This window comes from Rutilus rutilus, assembly GCF_951802725.1.
Source record: "Rutilus rutilus genome assembly, chromosome: 25".
NCBI classification, from domain to species: Eukaryota; Metazoa; Chordata; class Actinopteri; order Cypriniformes; family Leuciscidae; genus Rutilus; species Rutilus rutilus.
In genome coordinates, this window is record NC_140229.1 from 18528556 (window position 1) to 18553448 (window position 24893).

At 38.4% G+C, this 24893-nt stretch overlaps 1 protein-coding gene across 2 annotated transcripts in view; it reads left to right on the forward strand.

Moving 5' to 3' along the window:
- Positions 1-24893, forward strand: part of gfra2b (GDNF family receptor alpha 2b) — a 72080-nt gene that overhangs the window by 17246 nt on the left and 29941 nt on the right. For both annotated transcript variants that reach the window (XM_084400226.1, XM_084400227.1), the window contains exon 3: positions 5160-5237. In XM_084400226.1, coding sequence (XP_084256352.1) covers positions 5160-5237 — 78 coding nt within the window. The remainder of the gene's footprint in view (positions 1-5159; positions 5238-24893) is intronic.

Genomic DNA, 24893 nt, shown 5'->3' on the forward strand with positions numbered 1-24893 from the left:
CTGACTCTGAGATGGCACATGGGCACATTAGCAATACATTTTTAGCTGTTGATAACGTAGTCAAGCCAAAGGCTAATCATTTTAATTACTGTTATGTGTCCGACATTGTAGAGAGCGATGCATAAAACACATTACCATTCTAATATATTGACTTGTAGCGCGCCTGTATAATTCACTTTTCCACTTCTTCTTCTGAATCAGTTCCTGGTTCAAACATATATGGCTAAATTAAAGCAGCCATTAAAGCAGCCATTGTGCAGTGTTTACTACAGTACAGTTGTGAGTGAGTGGAGGCGGGATAATTAGCATATTCATGGACCCACGTATACTTAATGAAGCAAGGGTGTAGAGTTACATTCAAGTTATTTTAAGGCATAAATAAAAAATAAAATAAAAAATAACAAGAAAAAACATTTAAATATGTCATTTTGGTGATCAAAGATGAGTTTTAAGGGATAAAATATTTGATATTTCTTAAGAAACTATTTGAGAAGTTCTTCAAGAATTGCACCTCTTAGAATTTAGCTTAACTTCTTCCTTAAGAAGATTTTCGTGAATCCAGCCCCTGGATCTCAAAGGAAAATGTCAAGGAGCTGGACAGCTGGAAGTCTTCATTTGAGAGCTTCCCATCAGTCTGTTGAAGGTCTAGTGTCACAGCTTTCATTGTTATATTGGCACCTCTACTGGGACCAGTTAGCAGATTTGTTGCACTTCTTTGTGGGCTACAGCTCAAGGCCCTGGATTAGAAAACAGCAGATTTTCAGGACACAGCCGATGGAATGCAACACCAGGGAGCTAATTTGTGATTGTTGGCCAGTACAAATCTGGACAAAAGACTGCTGAGCTGTAATTGTTGAGATAGAGTGTACTAGAATTTATAAGAGTCTAGCCATTTGAAAGTGTAATTATAAAGAATTAAGAATTTGTATCTATCCACTTCTTGCTAGATGTAGATGTATTCCTAAAAATACCAATTAATTACAGGGCTCTACAGTGCGAGTATTTCACTCACATTTGCGCCTAAAAATAGTTATGTGCGAACTTGAAAAATAATTTACGAGCACAGTGCGCGAGTGACGGCAAGCAAGAGGATGGGGTCGCAATGTTTCACATGGAAAGCAAGGAAGAGGACGGGGTCGCAACTGCGCGATGTGAACATAACATGATGACGTGCTTAACTCTATTCAAATGAGAGCGACGATTCGCAACCAATAAGCCAATCACTGAAATAGTGTGGGAATGTGCGGGAACTGCTGGATTTGAAGTGAGAGTCAAGTGAATCCTCCCAACAGTGCTAAAAATAAACGTGTGAGAGCGTGTTATTGGGAATATGTCATGTTATAGCCAGATATGATGACGCTACTGCAACACGCATCAGGACAGATGAGCGATCTATTCATCAAGCCAACGCGTAAACTGTCGCATTAGGCTACCAGTGCTGCTGTCGCTCTCTCCTATCGCTGATTTTGAAATTAGCTTAGAAATCTGTTGCTTTTGGTGACGTGAACTCTGCATAGGCCTACATTAAATCTGCATATAGCGCGGGAAAAGAAGATCCGATTTATATCAGTTTTGCGAAAACACACTTATGTGACTAACGTTAGGTGTAAATGGAATCGTTTTGATCAGTAAAAACGCATGAAGTGACCAGGGGCCTCATTTATAAAACTTTGCGTAGGATTTGCGTCAGAAGTGGCGTACGGATGAAACATAGGACGTGCGTACACACAGAAATATTCAGATTTATAAAACCGTGCGCACGCACATCCTACGCAGTTTTCCCTTAATAAATCACAATCAATTCTAAATGTAGCGCAGCTTTTGCGGCTTCATGTCACGCCCATAGTTGCCCATAAATAGTTTGTGAAACGCCCACAAGTTAATATTCATCGATTGCGAAATCATGGCAAACATGGAGAGGAAACCAAGAAATGTAACTTCACTCAATGTGAAGTAGAAATTATCGTTGGCGAGGTGGAAAAGAGGAGTAAAATGTTGTTTGGAGGGCACAGTGTGGGCATTACTAATGCCAAAAAAAGCACTTGAGTGGCAAAAGGTTGCAGACGCTGTTAATGCTGCAGCCTCACAACCTCGGACCGTGGCCGAAATAAAAAAGAAATGGTCGGACATCAAAGTCGATGCAAAAAAGCATGAAGCATTGTGATGGCATCATGGCATTTTATTACCATCCATTTGATTGCATCTGACAAGCTACAGATGTGTTATGAGGATGAATTGCATAACACGCCAATATTATTGCAGAACATATTTGCAAATATGTGTTAATTTGCATTTCTGTTGTAATCTTCGTTTGATTTTGTTTGTTTTACACTGCAGATCGATCAAACGGGTGTTCGTGTAGGCTGTTAATTGTAAGACTTGCTTTGTGAAGTCTTCATGTTAATTATGAGAGGCAGTATTGCCATTTCTTTTACACAACGGTCTACAGTTTCACACACTTTCACGTGTTTCTTCCATCTGCCGACGGTGTCGCCATTTCTCATTTCACCCGTTTTTGTGCGTACGCCTGGGTCAGAGTTTGCGTGAAGGACCGCACATTTTCCCGTCAAGTGTGCTTTTTATAAATACCAATTATTGCGTAGAGAGCGGCGTACGCCTTCTTTTGTGCGTACGCAACGTTTATAAATGAGACCCCTGGTGTAAACAGGCCCCTACACCATAAAAAAAAGTCAAGTAAACACTTAGGGCCCTATTTTAACGATCTGAAACGCAAGTATCAAGCGCGAAACGCAAGTAACTTTGTGGGCGGGTCTTGGGCGCTGTTGCTATTATACCAGCGGGATAAATGACTCTTGCGCCCGACACAAATCTAAAATGGGTTGGTCTGAAGTAGCTTCATTATTCATAGGTTATTCAATTATTCATTATTCATTGGGCGTAACGTGAAATAAACCAATCAGAGTGACATCTCACATTCCCTTTAAGAGCAGGCGCGCTTGTTCCATGGCGGATTGCTATTATATCGGCGGATTTGCCAGGCGCACGTCAGGAGCGGTTCACAGCCGAGGAGACCGACGTTCTCGTCAGGGCCGTAAAAGACAGAGAAGTTACATTAGGGATGGGATAAACCCACCCAAATTAGCTTCGTTAAACAGGCGTATAATAATTTGGGTAAATGTGTAAGCTAGATTTATGCCTATTTTTTCACATCTTCATGGACACAACAATGATTTCCCTCGTGTGTTAATATTTTTCCTTGTAATAATGTATGGTTTTCTAAAAATGAGAACTGCTGCGTCTGTGTGTAGATGAGATAAGCAAAGTGTATGCACGTTGTGCACACGCTACATTGATTATGGCCAAGCATGCGCTCTTAAAATAGCATATAAATAACATGCGCAACGCACCACTGACTTTAGGCTAGGTTTTTCCTGGTCATGCTGGGTACACACCAAAAGATAATCGGGGTGATTTTGGGCCGATTTCCCCCCTTCCGACAATCCTAGCTACGTCCCGATTATCTTATCAAATTTTCCCTGGGTGTGAGGTGTGTTAAGAGTGTCCGAACCTGCTCAGAAGAATGTCGGAGCCGCCCCGATCACGAATCGTAAATATTCAACATGTTTAATATTTACGATCAGAAATCCTGATGTGTTGGGGGAATTCCGAGGACAAACGCGCGCACTCTCTGGAGATTATCACGTGAAACGAAACAATATCCAATCAGAAAGCGAGATGATGGAAGACGGAAGCATAACAAACGCAGTCATGGCGCAGCACAAAGTGAAATTAATGTGGACAGCAGAAATGGAGGATCAGCTTGTTGATTACAACAAGTATTGTTGTTCCAACAACAAAATCATTCCAAACACTATCATCGCAATTTTTTCCATATCGTTCGGCATGCTTATTCTGAAGTCTCGCGAGATTTCCTGTGTTCACAGTCAAGACTCTGGTTGAAAATCTGTTTGTGGTGTGCTGTCTTTGTCACATGATGGCACACCACACACTATAGGAGCAAAACGGTTAAATCTATGATTTTTTGTCCTCATGTTTGTGGTCTATCACATTTTGAAAATCTTATAAGATGTAAAAAATCTTTTGGTGTGTACCCAGCATCAGTGGCGGAATTGTTTTCTAAACCTGCAAAATAGCACCAGGGAACGTTTGCGCCGGAACACGCCTCCTCTTTGCGCTGAACCGCCCCCGGGAGCGCAAATGCATTTCCTAATTTACCGACGTGCGTCTGTGGAGGGAAAAGTCTGCTGTGCGCGGGTGCAAAATAGGAATGATACATGCGTCGGTGTACAAAGTCAATTGCGCTGGGTGCAAGATAGGGCCCTTAGTGAGCTACGCAACACAGTATGAAGCCTATAGTCATTATCTCAAAAGACCAAGTGCAAAAAAACAAAACAAGGAACTCCCGCACACAAATGAGTATCAAAATTTTATTAGCAACGTTTAGGTCTCACCAAAAGACCAAGTGCAGAAACTGAAGTTACGACCAAAACAGTCGACACTGAGGACAGGAAGAAGACAAAAACTAATTTCTGGGGACAACTTAATGTAGCCTACTGCAAATACTGCAAAGGAAAAAAGCAAGCGGGCATTTGTTTTGTTTTTAGCACTTTATACTTTATTGAGGTGTTCATTCTTGTTATATATTTTGAAGTAGGCTAAAAATAATAATTGCATAATTATTAAACAGGTAGTTCACCCAAAATAGAAAATTCTGTCATTTATTACTCTCCATCATGTCGTTCCAAACCCGTAAGACTTTCACTCATCTTCGGAACACAAATGAAGAACTTTTTGATGAAACTGAGAGATTTCTTTTCCCTCCATTGACAGCCTACACAACTACCACTTTGATGCTTCGAAAAAAGTTCATAAAAAGATCATAAAACTAATCCATATGAATTGAGCAGTTTAATCAACTTTTTTCACTGTGCTCCTATATTTCTTTGTGTGCTCCTACATTTTTTCATTTAGGACATGTAGCATGTATATATATATATAATTTACGTAAAATTGAAGGAACGAATTAGTAACATGTAGCACATGTACTCCTTGGGAAAAAAGTTAGCGTAGAGCCCTGAATTAGCCTGTATGCTGTGTCCTAACCAGAATATTATATTCTTGTAAAACACAAATAATGTTGATTATCTAATATTTCTATGCTTTTTATTATTTTCAAGGTGAAGAACTGTATGAGACCTCCCCATATGAACCAATGCATCTCTCTGATGAGTTTCGACTTGCATCCATTATTTCTGGTAAGTTAAGATCTTGTGAACTTTTCAATGTCATTCAGTGGTTAAATTAAAGAAAGCCCAGTTTCTCTGTTCAAGGTTAGCACTGTCCTTTAAGTTCATACACATTCTCAGAATCTTTCTCAGACGGTTTACGTGTGATCAATTGATTTCTATAGACATTCAGTTTGCAGTGTGATGTTATATTAGCACAACCGGCATGATAAAAATCTCCAGTTTTATCCAGTCAACAGTGAAAAGAACTATTGCTTACATATCAGCGTCAGTGTCCATTGTCCACACTGTCAAGTATTTTCAGGATCAAAATTGTGAATTTGTAATGATTGAAAGGGACTGTGACACTATAGCATGGCTCAAGGATAGCTACTGTCTTTTAGTTAGCAAAAGTTCATATTGAAATGTGTTCCGAACTCATATTATTGTCATTAATATTACATTTAAATAAAATTATTATACACATTATTACAATGACTAACTTTTTAAATAGCCTAAATAAATACTGTGGGTCAGGGTTATCTTAAACTAAAACCAAAAGTTACGGGGCCATGCGGGGGGAAAAAAGTATGTATATCATTAGGGAATTAAGAATTTGTTCCCACCAAAACTTTTTACTAATTCGTTCCTTCAATTTTATGTAAATTATATATATATATATATATACATATATACATATATATTTGTCATGTGCAGAGCTCTGTAAAAACTAAACCTGGAATAAAAATAAATTAAACCTAAATAGCAATATTAAAAAAAAAAAACTAGTAAAACGACTAAAGCACAAAGAAATGACTAAAATAAATAATAAAATTAACATGAAAATTTAAATTATAAAAATAAAAGCTAATAAAAAAATAATAACACTGAAATAACACTGCAGTGGTTGAACTGTACTTCAAGTACATGAATGTGTTTAGCCATTAATTACAAAGAAAAAAAATGCATAAATTGCAAGATTAATTATTTTAATTTTTGACAGCCACAATATTTCTATTTATAGTTGTAATTTCTGTTTTATAGGTTTATCAAAAACCAGATAAACCAGAACTTATTATACAGTAAATGACTCAAAATAAAGTCTCAAAATAAAACACGTCAAATCAGTTCAAATCTCTACATAAACACGTTCTTAACTACATAAAAAAAAATGAAGGATAAATACTACCCAGTTTAACATGCTTTTGATTAAAGTGACCACTTTTCTTTAACAATAGCAATCTTTATAAACATATTTCTAAGTAATAAAAAAAAAAACACACACACAAAAAGTATTATTCAAACGCTTTCCAACAAACGGATGTATTTTTTGCAAGGAAAATTCTGTGCTATACAGTAATTACACAGCAGTCGCCATCTGTCACTAAAGTACAGCCTCAATTCATCTTAAACAATGTAAATGGGACTATGTGTATTAGTCATGATGGCCATTCAAGAATACCACCGACGAGAATGAAATTACTCTGTTTTAATCATAATTGCAGCTTTGAGAACGGCATTGAATAGCAGTAGCAGCTTCTATGATTCATACGTTTTACCTCTCTCTTATTCATTGTCTCCTCCATATGGATTACATTTTCTTACAAACCAGATGACATGCTGGGATATGGTTTGTTGGGAGGCAGCAACCAGTTTAGGTGGAAAGGTAAACAGAGAATGCATGTATAGAAAATAAAACACATGCTGCAGTCTCGCTGATGGCTTTTTACAAAAGCTATCACCACACAGACATAAAAAAAAATAAAAAATAAAAAAAACTATTTTTGTTTCCAAGTCCTTATGTGGCTGTTTACGTTTCTCATATTTTCAATCACAGCAGAGGTAATCTGTAGCCTTATATAAGAGCGACTGTTGCCATCTGAAAAACCATCTCTGCGGGCTGCAGGTGCTTTAGAACCACATCCAGGCACATGATGGCAACATATGCAATCATATCGAGAATTATTTGTTACGTCAGAGACATTTAAGGTAGTAAATGCACTAGGAGGAAGTGTTATATTTTCATATGTTATAGGCAAGGACATATTTTGTGAGAAGTGTGGCAGTTTCAATTATTTCTGCAGTATTTGTCTTGCACCTGTTTTGCTGTGCTGTCGTTTATATTACCACACAATAAATGCACATGACCAAATGTAAATCTAAAACCTTGTTTCAGAGTTTCAGAGTCAATTCTTTGAATACCTATACTATTTTGGGAGCTTCTTCGACAGTTGACATTTGATAAATATTCTGTGATGGAAATTACATTTCAAAGTGCCTCTATTTTACCTTTCATGCAGTGTGTACAATAGCTGTTTGTGAATGTAAATGGCTTGCAAAGTTTTAAAGATCAAATTGCACTACAAATAAAGTTATTGTATCTTAAAATCCTTGGATTCGAAACGAGTCTCAGCTGTCGAAACGAGTCATCAGCAATTCCAGTCTCACTTCCTTTTACACACCTACTTAACAATGTAACAAATGTGTTGTTATGCTGCCGATGAACAACGTCTACTTAGACCCTTACAATTAGAAATTGTAGCTGAGGCCTGGAAAAGTGTTGTCGACATGTTGAGAAGACGCTATTTTCAGCGTTGTAAATCCACTTTGTGAGCACTTAAAGGGGGAGTTTTTTACACTGTTAAAGAGTTGGATTCCCATGCTAAACATGGACAAAGTTTCAAAAATTAAATTGTACGTTTGAAGGAGTATTTCTGTGCCAAAAATACTCCTTCCGGTTTGTCACAAGTTTCGGAAAGTTTTTTTCGAGTATGGGCCTGTGTGACGTCGGATGGGGCGGAATTTCCTTATACGGGTCGTGAGGGCACTTCTCCCGGAAGGCCGCGGGCGCACCCGTAGACCAGAGCGAGAGAGCGAAAGCAGAACGCCCATCAAAGCGCTGTGCTCGGCTAAGGCTTTAAGGAAGTCAATGTCACCAAAGAAGTGAGTTTTTGGTTGCCAGGGCAAGACAACCCTGCACAGATTCCCAAAGAACCCAGCGTTAAGGGACCAGTGGATGGAGTTTGTTTTTCCAGAGCATCAACGGAGTTGTGCAAGTGTTCTTGTTTGTTCCCTGCATTTCGACGATGATTGTTTTATAAACAAAGCCCAGTTCGACCCCGGATTTGCAGATCATCTAATGCTTAAGGATGGAGCAGTCCCAACGATAAAGGTTCACGGTCGTGCGTTGGAACCGCAGGCGGTGAGTAAAACTGCTTCAAATATCTGTGTGTTGTTAGCTATCGGCGCGTAAGCACAGCTTTAGCTCCGCCCACACGGCACGCCTCCAGCCGCTCGGTTTTTTCCGGAAAGACTCGGTACAGCCTATCTTTCTTTTATAAATATAATAAAACTAAAGACTTTTTGGAGATATGAAGGATGCAATACTACTCTATAGGTACTCAAGATTAACATGAGATTGACTGAAACTGAGTGTTTCACCCCCCCTTTAAAAAGGATGAGGACTCTCGCTCGAATTGATATGTAAAAACCGACGCCATCATTCCCCTTCATATCACTGTGTATCAGACACTGAGGATGCGGAGCTGAAATTTAGATATGGTAAAAGGCGTTTTGTTTCTGACACACTCTGTAAGTGTAGACCAATCACAGCAAACTGGGCCGTCTGACCAATCAGAGCAGATTCATCTCGCAGAAAGGAGGGGTTTAGAGAGACTGAATCCTCGAACTAACCGTTTTCAGACTCTTTGAGAAATTAGTGATGTGCAATGTATATTATGAGAAAATCAAAGTGTTTTTTTACCTATATGTAAACCTATTGTAAAAGACCTTCAAAATTGTACCTTTAGAGATACAACAGCTTGTCACTGGGGCAGTACCCTCAATGGTACACCTGGTGTACCCTTTATAATGGATACATATTGGTACCCGTACAGTTTTTCCCTTTTAAAGGCAAATATGTATCTTTGGTGACTAAATTGAGCCTTGTAGTGCTATTGTACCATAATGTACCTCTAAATATGGTACAAATTCGTCCTTTGAAAGGTGCTGAGGTTTGTACCTCATGATGGCCAGTTTTGTATATTAGTTAAATATGAGCCAGTAAGTGTACAACCTCAGCATTTGTACCATAGTTGTGTGTCGCAACACGCGACGTGCGATAAAAGGTCTCTTTTCCATGATAATCAGAGTTTTTGTCCTAACCAGCCGCGACGCCGACATGCGACGATTCTATTTTAGAAACGGTTTCTATTTTTCTGCGATGTCGTGGCTGGAACAATAAACACAAAGTGTGGCAATGATAATCTCAGGTACTGTTCATGTGCTTTATTTAATGTTAAAAGCGTGTAATGTGACTTTGAATATCATTTAGTGCTCCCAGCTTTGTAGCTGTAAAAGCAATAATGGATAATTCATCTCAGATCTTGAAATTAAACAAATGGAAACAAGAACATTCAAACTGTGAACAAACAAGTGTATTCTTTGACAAAGATTGTTTTAGCAACTCAGAAGCCTATGTATTTTTAATAATGTTTAAATGGTGTAATATTTGTGAATTTGATTATGTAGCCTACTTATCCATTTTCTTGCGAGTGCCGTCAAGATTACTCTCTGGTGCTGTGCACTTGCCGCGAGACTCCGCCCACACGCTGTTCTGATTGGCTGTGGGTTTTGATTGATTTTGACACATCTCGCAGCCGCGTCTAGTGTGGACAGACAAATTATTTACAACTGGCCATAATTGCAAAGAAAGTGTAGACATTATGCAATTAAGAAATTCATTGTGCAGTCAGCTTCATTTATTATAACAGAACTTTGTCAGGTCGCAATGAGCTAAGAAGAGTGACATCTTTTTAGTGATTATAAAGGGAGCGCTCTTTGCACGCTTTCTGCCATGCCAAAGTATGCATTCTTTCCTGCTAAAATTAACAGTGGTTTGTGAACGTAAATAATTGTTAATAACAAATAATTGATCAGGAGCATTTATGCTAGGATGTGTAGGTTCGGCTGTGCTGTGACACTTGAAATTGAAACTATTACAAGGAAATGTATGCGTTTTTAAAGGGGAAGCACGTCTCCTTAGCCTTACCCTGAAGTTGGTTCACCCTCCGCCTATGATTTGCACCCTAAGTTTTCACAAAGCTGTACCTTTTTTCCTGACAGTATAGCTTCCATATATAATTTTAAATATCATAAATACACACATTTAAATACTGTTCACACTTTTTGCAGCTTGATTGGAAAAGCTTTTTTCTGTTCTATTTCTTCACACACCATTGGTAAATAAGTATGCTAACTTCTCCCAAAAAATGTGTAAATTTACAATATTAATTATTTTCAGATAATACATATGAAACAAAAACTAATATAAATGACAATAAGCATGTGACAAAATAACTAAAAACTTAAAGCTGCAGTCTGTAGTTTTTCCTCTTTGTCGCCATCTCTGTTCGAAATCTGCAACTGCAGTTATTCGCAGAATTATCAACTTTACGTGGGTTGTGCCTCGGCACGGCACAGCGCGGATGAATCTTCTACTTTTTGGAAGTATGACCAACATAAGAATTTTCACCGGAAAATGTCATCTGAACAAGTACAGTAAGTAACATCCACTTTTGTTCTGACCAAGGGGAAAAAAGCATTGCAGTAAATCATGCTGATTAAATCTAACGATCGCTTATTTCATGTCAAACTGCAAATTATACTTTGTTCTCAAATTGTTAATGTTAACAACATCAGCATTGCGTGACTACATTTATTGCCCTTCTGATATTTAGGGCCCAAGCCCTGAAAGGGCGAAGGCCCTATTGTTTCCGGTAGGATTATTTATTATTATTATTAGGGCCCAAGCCCTGAAAGGGCGAAGGCCCTATTGTTTTCGGTAGGATTATTATTATTATTTTTCTTACGACTATTTAGGCATTTTTGGGGCCCTTAACATGCTCAAAAACTCTTGAAACTTTGCACACGAGTCAGAACCCGTGGCCATCAGGGCCGGGCTGAAGCTGGTACCCGGGCGTGGCAGGGGGGCTCGACAGCGCCCCCTGGAACAGGGTCCGAAAACTTGGTCCATAAATCAAACACGCTTGCATGTAATAATATGAAACTCGGTACACATATAGATCTCATCGGGCCGCACAACTTTCATGCTCTAAGTTTTACGCCAGCCCAACAGGAAGTCGACTATTTAGGGGTGTTTGGAAATGCATGCTTAGGAATTTGAAACACTTCTCTTAGGGAATTCACCCGGTCAGCACCAAACTCTGTGTGCATGAAGTCAAGACATTGAGGATGAAAAATTGCCAGGGGATTTTTGATATCTCGAACGGTTTGGCTGTGGCGAGGAAACAAATTTATGGCGAATAATGGGACACAGGAAGTGTATTATAACTTCTGCATACATTGACGGATCTTGATAAAACTTCAGCAGTGTGTTCGTGGTCAGAGGCTGATCACATTGATGTGACTATTGTGAGTCAAAATTATAGCGCCACCTACTGGCAGCAAGAAGTGTGTCACTTTCAAAATGCTTTGAAATCACCCTCTTATTTTTACCCGATTTGCTTCAAACTTTATCTGTATAATGTAAACACACGGCAGATGTAGACCTGTGAAAGGATTATTGATATCTTAGATACTGTTGCCGTGGCAACGCATCAAACTTTAATTTTCTTTTTGGATGCTTTTGAGACTCTTAAGATGCTTGAAATTGGATGAAACTCGACAGACACATCACATTTATTAGCCCGTAGACATGTGCAAAGTTTCAGAAACGGGCGTGGTGAGGGGCTCAGTAGCGCCACCTTTAGTCATAAATGGGGCGGTTAGTTTTATCAACAGCAACAAAACTTGGTATGTGTATTGTTCTCATCAAGACGGACAACTTTCTAATTGACATTAACCATCTCCGACCAACAGGAAGAGAGATATTTTGGTTTGAATGTGGATTTTCTGAAGAATTTTCTCTCCCTCTCTCTGTGTCTGTGTGTGTGTGAGGGGAGGGGGGGGATTTGACTATTGCTTTTATATTGTTAATCAAGGTTTCAGGGGCTTTTGGGGTCCTTAACATGCTCAAAAACTCTTGAAACTTTGCACACAGGTCAGAACCCACGGCCATCAGGGCCGGGCTGAAGCTGGTACCCGGGCGTGGCTGGGGGGCTCAACAGCGCCCCCTTGAACGGGGTTCTAAAACTTGATCCATATATCAAACACGCTCGCATGAATTAATATGAAACTCGGTACACATATAGATCTCATCGGGCCGAACAACTTTACCCCGGTCAAGTTTTACGCCAGCCCAACAGGAAGTCGGCTATTATGGGTTGTTTGGAAAACGCTTGCTGTGGAATGTGAAATACTCCTCCTAGAAAATTCACCGTGTCCCCTTCAAACTCGGTGTGCATGTAGTCAAGACTTTGAGGATGCTAAATTGCGGACGGATTTTTGATATCTCGAACGGTTTGGCTGTGGCGAGGAATCGAATTTATGGCGAGAAAAGAGAAACACGGAAGTGGAATAACTTCTGCATACATTAACTGATCTTGATGAAACTTCAGCAGTGTGTTCGTGGTAAGAGGCCGATCAGATGGATGTAGCTATTGTGAGTCAAAGTTATAGCGCCACCAACTGGCAGCAGGAAGTGTGTCACTTTCAACATGCTTTTGACAAAAGTGGGGGGGTTACTTTTAACTACAGTAAAGAAAAAATAGTTTGTATATTGTTCTCATCAAGCCGGACAACTTTTTAATTTACATTCAATAGCTCTGGCCATCAGGAAGTCAGATATTTTGGTCTGAATGTGAATTTTTTTGCAAAATCAGCCTCTGAATTTTTAGCCACTCCTCTTAAACTATTTATTTTATTCGTACCAAACTTTTTCAACATGATGAAACTACATTAAATATGCTAAATTGTGAATGGATAATAAATATCTCAAACGGTTTTGCTATGGCGAGGGATTAAAGTAAAAATCTTCTAAAAATGTAATTATATACCATTTATTTCTATATAAAAGTATACAAATATCACAACTAAACCCATTTTATTCTGTTTTTGCAATTCAAGAAGAATGAAAAAGTTAAAAACAGGCTATTTAGTGCTATTTGGTTCAACAAAAAAGCAAACATAGGGCTATACTGCCCTCTTGTGTCCAAAAGGACATCAAAATAGTATATAAAACTTTTTACCAGGTAGGCCAATATTGTATTTAAATATACATTTATTAGGTATGTGTCTGAGGATATTTTCCCACCGGTTAATCGATGTGTGACACGAGTGGGTGCTTTTAAATCGCTAATATAATAGTGAAAGAAAAATAATGATAATGTTGCACACACAAATCACACACATGTGGGAAAGAATGATGCTTTTAAACAACACTAAACCGCCATTAGGTGTCGCCAGGCATCCATCTTAATAAGCGAGTCATTGATTCATTCGTTCAAACGATTCGTTCGAATGAGTCGATCATGATTAAGACAGATGTTTATGGATTGATCATTCAATCTTTGAGTCAACCGATTCGTTAAAAATGCTGAATCGTTCAGTTATGAGAAAACACGTGATGCGTGATGGTTCTGCCGTGATCTTTGTTTAACTATTTTCGCTGCTGAAACAGAACAAAAACAGTCAACATTGCATCTAAAATGTAAGTGACTTAATTGTAACTGTTTATTAACCTGTTGTATGAAATCTAGGGGTGGGAGAAAAAATTGATTCTTAGATGCATCGCGATGCGGACGTGGACGATTCTGAATCGATTCACAAATGTCAAAAAATCGATTCTCTAAAAAAATATTTTTCTAATAACGTAATATTGACGGAATGCAAAAGGCGGAACTCTAAGCGGACGTGCGTGCAGTCTGTGGCGCGCACATAACAGAGAAGTTTCTTCTGCTCACCAAGGCTGCATTTATTTGATTAAAAATACAAACAAAAACAGTAATATTGTAAAATAGTATTCCAATTTAAAACAGCTGCTTTCTATTTTAATATATTTTAAACTGTTATTTATTCCTGTGATCAAAGCTGAGTTTTCAGCATCATTACTCCAGTCGTCACTGTCACATGATCCTTCAGAAATTATTCTAATATGATGATTGATGCTCAAGAAACATTCATTATTATTTTAAATGTCGAAAACAGTTGTGTACAGTCTTTGATGAATAGAAAGTTCAAAAGAACAGCATTTATCTGAAATCTAAAGCTTTTGTAACATTAAACACTACCGTTCAGAAGTTTGGGGTCAGTAATAATTTAAATTTAAATTTTGGGGGAAAGAAATAAAATAAATCAATACTTTTATTCATCGAGAATGAGTTAAACTGATCAAAAGTTACAGTACAGACATTTATAATGTTAAAAAAAATTTGTATTTGAAATAAATGCTGTTCTTTTGAACTTTACATTCATCAACGCATTTTGAAAAAAAATCTGTACACAACTGTTTTCAACATTGAAAATAATAATTAATATTTATTGACCATCAATCATCATATTAGAATGATTTCTGAAGGATCATGTGACACTGAAGACAGGAGTAATGATGCTGAAAACTCAGCTTTGATCACATAAATTAATTACAGTGTAAAATATTTTAAAATGGAAAACAGCTGTTTTAAATGGGAATAATATTTCACAATATTACTGTTTTTGTTTGTATTTTTAATCAAATAAATGCAGCCTTAGTGAGCAGAAGAGACTTCTCCTAAAAACATAAAAAATCTTCCTGACCCCAAACTTTTGAACGGTGTGTATATATATATATATATATATATATTAGGGGTGGCACGGTTCACAAAACCCACGGTTCGGTTCGTATCACGGTTTTAGGGTCACGGTTTTCGGTTCTGTACGGTTCATGTTGTTGTTTTTTCTTTTAATCTTTAACACTCCAAAAATTTACTTCAGCATATGATATATAGCTGAATTATCTAATTATTTATTTATTTATTTCATAAATGGGGTGTGTTTGCAAAACGCAGCTTCTCATTTCCCATTCTGAAGTAATATGAGTGAGCAGTCACCCTGAGGAAACTTTCAGTGGCCCTGGAGGTCCATCATCTGTAGAGCTACGTGGGCTGTGTTGGACCGTTATTTGTCAATTTATCCTCGTGTCTCGTCATCATAGGCGGGACATGTCCCCACCATTTTTTGCCAGGGTTGATATTATCTTGCAGCACGGGTGTACCAATACAAATAAATAAAACATTTCCAGTTAACTAGCAAAGTATTTGTTTCATTCGTTTGTTAAATAAGAAGCAATTTAGCGCTGAAATGTGTTTTTTTAATCAAGTGATCAAAGTGCTCGTTGCAGTTGCGATCAGTGGTGCTGATACAGTGTTCTCGTGGCTCGCGCACACACCGCAGCGGCCGCACATTCATCACTCGGACGCGCGCTTCAATCCATTGAGGAGACTCAAGGCTACTCGTTCCGATTAAATAATAAAACAAAATTCATACAAATCGGTCCCTGCTTGATATACAACCGCTGATAAACATAATCGGTTTTGATAAAGAAAAAAATATATACGAGCGCAGATTAGAACTCAGAACCTTTGATACGCTTGGCAAGTTCTGCCACTGGACCATTAGGCTACGTGGAACAGTCGATCTATGTAGCCTATTTATTCACATGAAAAAAACAACATATAGTGGAGTAGATCTCATTAAATGTCTAGGTAAACTCAGTGTACTATATAAATCGATTGCTGGACATTGTAATGTAATTCTACATATGTCTGATTTATGATTTAGCATTGTATTAGCACGGGCACGAGGCTACATTGCGCATGCGTCGAACCGTGCAAACCGCGCGACGCACACGCGCACCGAACCGAGACAAGCGAACCGAACGGTTCGGATGTTTTTTCATGTACCGTGCCACCCCTAATATATATATATATATATATATAAATATAGCTGCGAGCAGCGATGGAGGGCCAAAGCCGGCGGTACCGCCACCCCGGTGCCTTTAGGTAACTAAAGGCACCGGGGTTGCGGTGCCACCGGCTTGGGCCCGTAATCGCTGCTCGCAGCTATATTTATTATTATTATTATTATTTTGTCAACCTTTCGGGCACTTTTGGGGCTCTTAACATGCTCGAAAACTCTTGAAATTTTGCACACACGTCAGAACCCGCGGCCATCAGGGCCGGACTGAAGCTGGTACCCGGGCGTGGCAGGGGGGCTCGACAGCGCCCCCTGGAACGGGATCCGAACACGTGTCCATAAATCAAACACGCTTGCATGTAATAATATGAAACTCGGTACACATATAGATCTCATCCGGCCGAACAACTTTCGTGCTCTAAGTTTTACGCCAGCCAAACAGGAAGTTGGCTATTTAGCGTTGTTTTGAAACGCATGCTGTGGAATTTAATGTACTCCTCCTAGGGAATTCATCGATTCGCCTCCAAACTCGGTGTGCATGAAGTCAAGACATTGAGGATGCTAAATTGCGGACGGATTTTTGATATCTCGAACGGTTTGGCCGTGGCGAGGAAACAAATTTATGGCGAAAAAATGAAACAGGAAGTGTGTTATAACTTCTGCATACATTAACTGATCTTGATGAAACTTCAGCAGTGTGTTCGTTGTAAGAGGCCGATCGCACAGATGTGACTATTGTGAGTCAAAGTTATAGCGCCACCAACAGGCAGCAGGAAGTACATCACTTTCAAAATGCTTTGAAATCAGTGTCTTATTTTTACCCGATTTGCTTCAAACTTTATGTGTACAATGTAGACACACGGCAGATGTAAACCTGTGAAAGGATTATTGATATCTTAGATACTGTTGCCGTGGCAACGCATCAAACTTTAATATTCTTTTTTGATGCTTTTGAGACTCTTAACATACTTGAAATTGCATGAAACTCAACAGACACATCACATTTATTAGCCAGTAGACATGTGCAAAGTTTCAGAAACGGGCGTGGTGGAATGGCTCAGTAGCGCCACCTTTAGTCAAAAATGGGGGTTTAGTTTTTCCTAGAATCACAAAACTTGGTATGTGTATTGTTCTCATCAAGACGGACAACTTTCTAATTTACATGAACCATCTCCGACCAACAGGAAGAGAGATATTTTGGTTTGAATGTGGATTTTCTGAAGAATTTTCTCTCCCTCTCTCTGTGTTTGTGTGTGTGTGAGGGGAGGGGGGGATTTGACTATTGCTTTTATATTGTTAATCAAGGTTTCAGGGGCTTTTGGGGTCCTTAACGTGCTCAAAAACTCTTGAAACTTTGCACACAGGTCAGAACCCACGGCCATCAGGGCCGGGCTGAAGCTGGTACCCGGGCGTGGCTGGGGGGCTCAACAGCGCCCCCTTGAAGGGGGTTCTAAAACTTGATCCATATATCAAACACGCTCGCATGAATTAATATGAAACTCGGTACACATATAGATCTCATCGGGCCGAACAACTTTACCCCGGTCAAGTTTTACGCCAGCCCAACAGGAAGTCGGCTATTATGGGTTGTTTGGAAAACGCTTGCTGTGGAATGTGAAATACTCCTCCTAGAAAATTCACCGTGTCCCCTTCAAACTCGGTGTGCATGTAGTCAAGACTTTGAGGATGCTAAATTGCGGACGGATTTTTGATATCTCGAACGGTTTGGCTGTGGCGAGGAATCGAATTTATGGCGAGAAAAGAGAAACACGGAAGTGGAATAACTTCTGCATACATTAACTGATCTTGATGAAACTTCAGCAGTGTGTTCGTGGTAAGAGGCCGATCAGATGGATGTAGCTATTGTGAGTCAAAGTTATAGCGCCACCAACTGGCAGCAGGAAGTGTGTCACTTTCAACATGCTTTTGACAAAAGTGGGGGGGGTTACTTTTAACTACAGTAAAGAAAAAATAGTTTCTATATTGTTCTCATCAAGCCGGACAACTTTCTAATTTACATTCAATAGCTCTGGCCATCAGGAAGTCAGATATTTTGGTCTGAATGTGAATTTTTTTGCAAAATCAGCCTCTGAATTTTTAGCCACTCCTCTTAAACTATTTATTTTATTCGTACCAAACTTTTTCAACATGATGAAACTACATTGAATATGCTAAATTGTGAATGGATAATAAATATCTCAAACGGTTTTGCTATGGCGAGGGATTAAAGTAAAAATCTTCTAAAAATGTAATTATACACCATTTATTTTTATATAAAATTATACAAATATTAGAACTAAACCTATTTTATTCTGTTTTTGCAATTCAAGAAGTATGAAAAAGTTAAAAGCAGGCTATTTAGTGCTATTTGGTTCAACAAAAAAGCAAACATAGGGCTATACTGCCCTCTTGTGTCCAAAAGGATATCAAAATAGTATATAAAACGTTTTACTAGGTAGGCCTATTGTATTTAAATATAAATTTATTAGGTATATGACTGTGAAGATATTTTCCCATCGGTTAAGCGACGTGTGACACGAGCGGGTGCTTTTAAATCGCTAATATAAAAGTGAAAGTAAAAAAACGGACGTCCGCACGGACATTGATAATGGTGCACGTTGGAAAGAATGATACTTTTAAACATAACACTAAACCGCCATTAGGTGTCGCCAGGCGACCATCTTAATGAGCGAGTCATTGATTCATTCGTTCAAACGATTCATTCCAATGACTGAGTCATTCATGATTGAGACAGATGTTTATGGATTGACCATTGAATCTTTGAGTCAAGCGATTCGTTTCAAAATGCTGAATCATTCAGTAATGAGAAAACAAGTTGCTGTGATCTTTGTTTAACTATTTTTGCTGCTGAAACAGAACAAAAACAGTCAATATTGCATCTAAAATGTAAGTGACTTAATTGTAACTGTTTATTAACCTGTTGTATGAAATCAATGTCACAGTTTCAATTGTGATTGTATTCAGGAAATAGTTGCCTACTCGTCAAGTGAGGTTGCTTAACTCTATCATATGTTATAAAATATATAAAAACTCCATATTTGTAATTTTTATAGTCAGTATGTTGTTAACTGGGTTGCTTTTTTGTGTGCTGCGCTCATTTGTTTACAATTCTCCTGGAGAAGCAGCATGAGCCTCAGCAGTGCAACCTTGTTACCATTGATCAGTAATACATTTATTATTAACTGCTGATTGCAACTTAAAATGAATGTAATGAAATTAGAATAATCTCTCGTTTTAGTGATTCCCAAGTTATTTTTTTGTTATTGACGTTCTAATCAGGCTATACTTTGGTCGGGCAAGTAAAATTCTCTTTCAGGTAGGCCTATTGTATTTATATATAAATATATTAGGGATGTGACTGTGATAAAATTTTCCCACTGGTTAATCGACATGTGACACCGCTGAGGGCTTTTAAATCGCTAACTATAGTATACTATATACTAGTAAAATACAGACGTCCGCACAGACATTGATAATGGTGCGGAGTAGAGCGAGCATTTTCAGTGTATTCCTATGGATGTAGGAATTAACTAAAACATTTTATTTATGTTTTTGTGTCCACTGTTCAACCGCAACCGCGTCACACACACATTCCAGAATTGCAATCTTGACATTCATTATAGCCCTAATACAATATAATAATAAAAAATAGTCAACCTAACATAAACGAATTACACTGCTCTGTTTAAATAGTCAGTAGTACAATCTGTACCATTCACAGTAAGCAGAGCTCCACTGTGATGTTTCCAAGCACATTTTTGCGCGTGTGAAGAGGATGATTTTTTCCATCGATATTGGAACACGAGTGAAGTACAAAGCCTATAATAAAGAATAGTTTAGCATCCAAATACATCGCAAAAATTGAAACATTTTGATTCTAATGAGAGGGTTACGTGAGACCAACACTGCTTACTTTCGTTTTTATTTTTACATTAAATTTAAAGGATTTGTTGTGGAATATTTTGAGTGTATCATAAAATCAGAATAAGGTAATACAAGTAATATTTTCTGTCTTATAAATATATATATATATATATATATATATATATATATGTGTGTGTGTGTGTGTGTATATATGTATATATATATATATATATATATATATATATATAAATATAGCTGCGAGCAGCGATGGAGGGCCAAAGCCGGTGGCACCGCCATCCCCGGTGCCTTTAGGTAACTAAAGGCACCGGGGTGGCGGTGCCACCGGCTTGGGCCCGCAATCGCTGCTCGCAGCTATATTTATATTTATCCTTGTTTTCGCATGGGCAGTTCTCTTTTTTTCTGTAGCCACTCCGAAGTCCGAAGTCTTGTGCATTTTACAACGGGTGAATCTCCAGTTCAGTTGTCACTGTTGATTGTCATTCTGGATCCGCCATCAAATTGATAAGTTTAATTATATCAAGTGCTGTGAGAAAAGGCTATAAATCTCCACCTCCAACATCCTCACACGCAATATAGCCTTCTAGCCGAGACACCTTCTTTATGTGTACAGATGTGACGTAATAATGCAGAGACATGCTCGAATTTCCCGTGGAAATCCACCAGTACCACTGGAGTTAAAAACATTATTACAAGCTTACCGTTTTGAATCGAGCTAAGGCAAGCATATAGTTTTGAACACTGGCTGGTTATGTACTTGCTCAAAAATTTATTTTGGATCATTTTTCACCCAAAAAAGTTAAAAAGCTTTAAACTAAAATGAAAATGAGAACTGAAAATATAAAAATAAAAGCTAATTCAAATAATATAATAGTATACATAATACTAAAATAAAAGTGATATGAAAAGGGTTGGTTTATTTCTCTTTGTTTAGGTGATCATCATTTTAAATATTATTACTACATAAAATGATGTGATGTTTTGTTAAATATATTTTAAGATTGAAAGTCTGGGTCTATGCATAGAAAGCTTTTAGAAGTAGCAAAGATATAGAAGAACATTCCAGTGAAATGTTTCTAAGACAATCTTAATGTGACATTCATATAACAAAAAGAAAAAAAAAAAGTGTTTGTTTTAATAAAAGTCAACCCCTGGGGCATAAATGTGCTTGTTATGGAAGAAACACTCATTTACAGGTTTGTGAAATCGAATCCGAACCCCTTTAAATAGCTTTCTGCAAGAATAATAATAAAAAAAGACTAAATACATGGACCAACAAGCACAGTCAAGATGGTGTTTGTATTAATAATCTACTAAGTGACCTGAATACACAGGGCCGCACTGATCCTCGCATATTTGCATAATGCACATAGATTGTGCCTTACTTCTTAAATGCCTGTATACGGCAATACAAAACGCATGTAACACGTGAATAAGTACTCAAATTATTACTGTACACTTAAACAACTGCCTTAAGGCAAGTCTATACAGAAATGTTAGCCGCATTTGAACAAATTCTCATATTTATTGCACTGATTTGCGTGTGCTTCTCATTTTCAAGTGAAAATATACACAAATTTATGCTATTTGTGCAAATTGACATTAAAGGGAACCTATTATGCAAAACTCACTTTTACATGGTGTTTGAACATGAATGTCCAGTGTGTGTAAACAACCATCTTATAATGGTAAAAATCCACCCACCTACAGTATAAATCAGAAACAAAAGCTGTGTCCGAAACTGCTCCCTATCCACTATATGGTGCACTATATCGGGTGTCGGCCATTTTGTAGTGGTGTCCGAACTCTGAGTGAACGACATCATTCTCTACATTCGTTCACTACTTTTACCCACAATCCTCTCTGAATATGAGTGTACATTCGATGTACACTTGCTGAAGCACTATTTCCCACAATCCAATGCGGAGAGGACTGAGCGCACATGAGCGAGTTTAAACCAGAGATTACTTTACAGCTTTTTTATTTCTGCTTTAACATGTCTTTCATGCTAGTTTTAGGGTTTTTTTTCTACCTTTTTTTTTTATTAATCATTACTTGAATAAAACATATAAAAATATTGAAACAATATTATATAGATCAGGGTTTCTCAAACACTGTCCTGCACAGTTTAGCTCCAACCCTGATCAAACACACCTAGCTGTGAGTTTCTAGTGATCCTGAAGACATTGATTAGCTTGCTGATCAATGAAATTATATTAATAAGGTAAATTATATAGGTCTATATTTTTTTTTAATTAAAATATATTATTTAGGCATTACTCAATTTAATGTGTTTTACTAACAGCCAGGTGTTTTAATAATCTGTGGCATTGTTGTTAATTCGTTAAACTGTAAGGAAGAGATGAAAATATAAATATTCGTTAATCATCTGTAGGTGCGTATTCATTAGAATGTAATCATAACCTGAGGGCGCTCAACGACCACATCATCTGTGAGAGTTTCGATGAAACTACAAAGCTGGCACGGAGGTATATATAATTACAAAGTAAAGTCATTATGATTGTTATTGTTGTTAATTTTATTTTATAAAGTAAGTAACATAAAGGAGTTAGGAGTTAAAAGGAGTTTTGTCACTATGTGTGATGAAGCCGTTTCTGCGACAGCTCCAGCTCTCCGACGCACAGTGTAAACATCAGCGTCCGAATTCACTCACTTCATTTCGTTCACTCCTTGCAGATATAGTGCACTAAAATGACATACACTTTATAGGGATTAGTGAATGAGTGAACGAGTGCGCGGTTTCGGACACAGCTAGTGCCTCAAAAAGAGCTGTCCCAATTTTCTTCCTAATGTGATGTCACAGTAGGGCAAGCCCCGCCCACGACTGGTGACAATCTCAAGCCTATTAGCATAGATCCCGCCCTAAATGTGAGCCGCACAGTCCGCCATGTTTATATCCTGGCTAGAGCAATAGTGATGAAATGTCTCAGCTACATAGGCAAAATAACTGTTCTGTTGTTGGCTGTAATAATGAACAGTAGAGTTTCCATAAACTCCCAGCATCTGAGCCACTGAAAGGGGGCGGGGAGCAGCAGTCCATTTGCATTTAAAGATACAAACACGAAAACGGCGTGTTTTTGCTTCCACCCAAAAAAGGGCAATTAGGGCATGCTATAAATATCTGATCAGTGGGGTATTTTGAACTGAAACTTTTACAGACACATTCTGGGGACTTATATTACATCTTGTAAAATGGGACATAATAGGTCCCCTTTAAGAAAGCATCGCCAACAACGTAAGACTGCATAGAGAACTTTGGAAAGTTGTATTATTACAACCCTCCCTATCTGTGCTGACATGATTTTTGCTTGTTTTTAACATGTAGGCTAGTTAAAAAGCTTGTGCAGATGATATAAAAAACACAAGAGAACCAGCTGATTCAGATGATACTAGATTTATGATCCCAAAATCGACTTATAAACAAAATTGTACATGTTTACACTCCCCCACATATGACTATGAACCAAATACACTCACCTAAAGGATTATTAGGAACGCATACTAATACTGTGTTTGACCCCCTTTCGCCTTCAGAACTGCCTTAATTCTACGTGGCATTGATTCAACAAGGTGCTGAAAGCATTCTTTAGAAATGTTGGCCCATATTGATAGGATAGCATCTTGCAGTTGATGGAGATTTGTGGGATGCACATCCAGGGCACGAAGCTCCCGTTCCACCACATCCCAAAGATGCTCTATTGGGTTGAGATCTGGTGACTGTGGGGGCCATTTTAGTACAGTGAACTCATTGTCATGTTCAAGAAACCAATTTGAAATGATTTGAGCTTTGTGACATGGTGCATTATCCTGCTGGAAGTAGCCATCAGCCGGGTACATGGTGGTCATAAAGGGATGGACATGGTCAGAAACAATGCTCAGGTAGGCCGTGGCATTTAAACGATGCCCAATTGGCACTAAGGGGCCTAAAGTGTGCCAAGAAAACATCCCCCACACCATTACACCACCACCACCAGCCTGCACAGTGGTAACAAGGCATGATGGATCCATGTTCTCATTCTGTTTACGCCAAATTCTGACTCTACCATCTGAATGTCTCAACAGAAATCGAGACTCATCAGACCAGGCAACATTTTTCCAGTCTTCAACTGTCCAATTTTGGTGAGCTCGTGCAAATTGTAGCCTCTTTTTCCTATTTGTAGTGGAGATGAGTGGTACCCGGTGGGGTCTTCTGCTGTTGTAGCCCATCCGCCTCAAGGTTGTGCGTGTTGTGGCTTCACAAATGCTTTGCTGCATACCTCGGTTGAAACAAGTGGTTATTTCAGTAAAAGTTGCTCTTCTATCAGCTTGAATCAGTCGGCCCATTCTCCTCTGACCTCTAGCATCAACAAGGCATTTTCGCCCACAGGACTGCCGCATACTGGATGTTTTTCCCTTTTCACACCATTCTTTGTAAACCCTAGAAATGGTTGTGCGTGAAAATCACAGTAACTGTGAAATACTCAGACCGGCCCGTCTGGCACCAACAACCATGCCACGCTCAAAATTGCTTAAATCACCTTTCTTTCCCATTCTGACATTCAGTTTGGAGTTCAGAAGATTGTCTTGACCAGGACCACACCCCTAAATGCATTGAAGCAACTGCCATGTGATTGGTTGATTAGATAATTGCATTAATGAGAAATTGAACAGGTGTTCCTAATAATCCTTTAGGTGAGTGTATGTTGCTTCAGTCTACAGTGTAAAGGTGATTCAAATGCAGATTTGCGAGATGCAGTCTAAAATCAGCAGATTTTCTCCACTCAGAGATTAAGCCAAAACAAAATCAAATATTTTTCTTCCATAAATCCATTCCCTCTCTGGCGAAGCTCCCGTAAAGCTGGCTCTCCTTGAGGATTTGTTAGAGACCCCTTTCCCTTCGACATGAGATAAGATGAATATCAGGACCAAAAC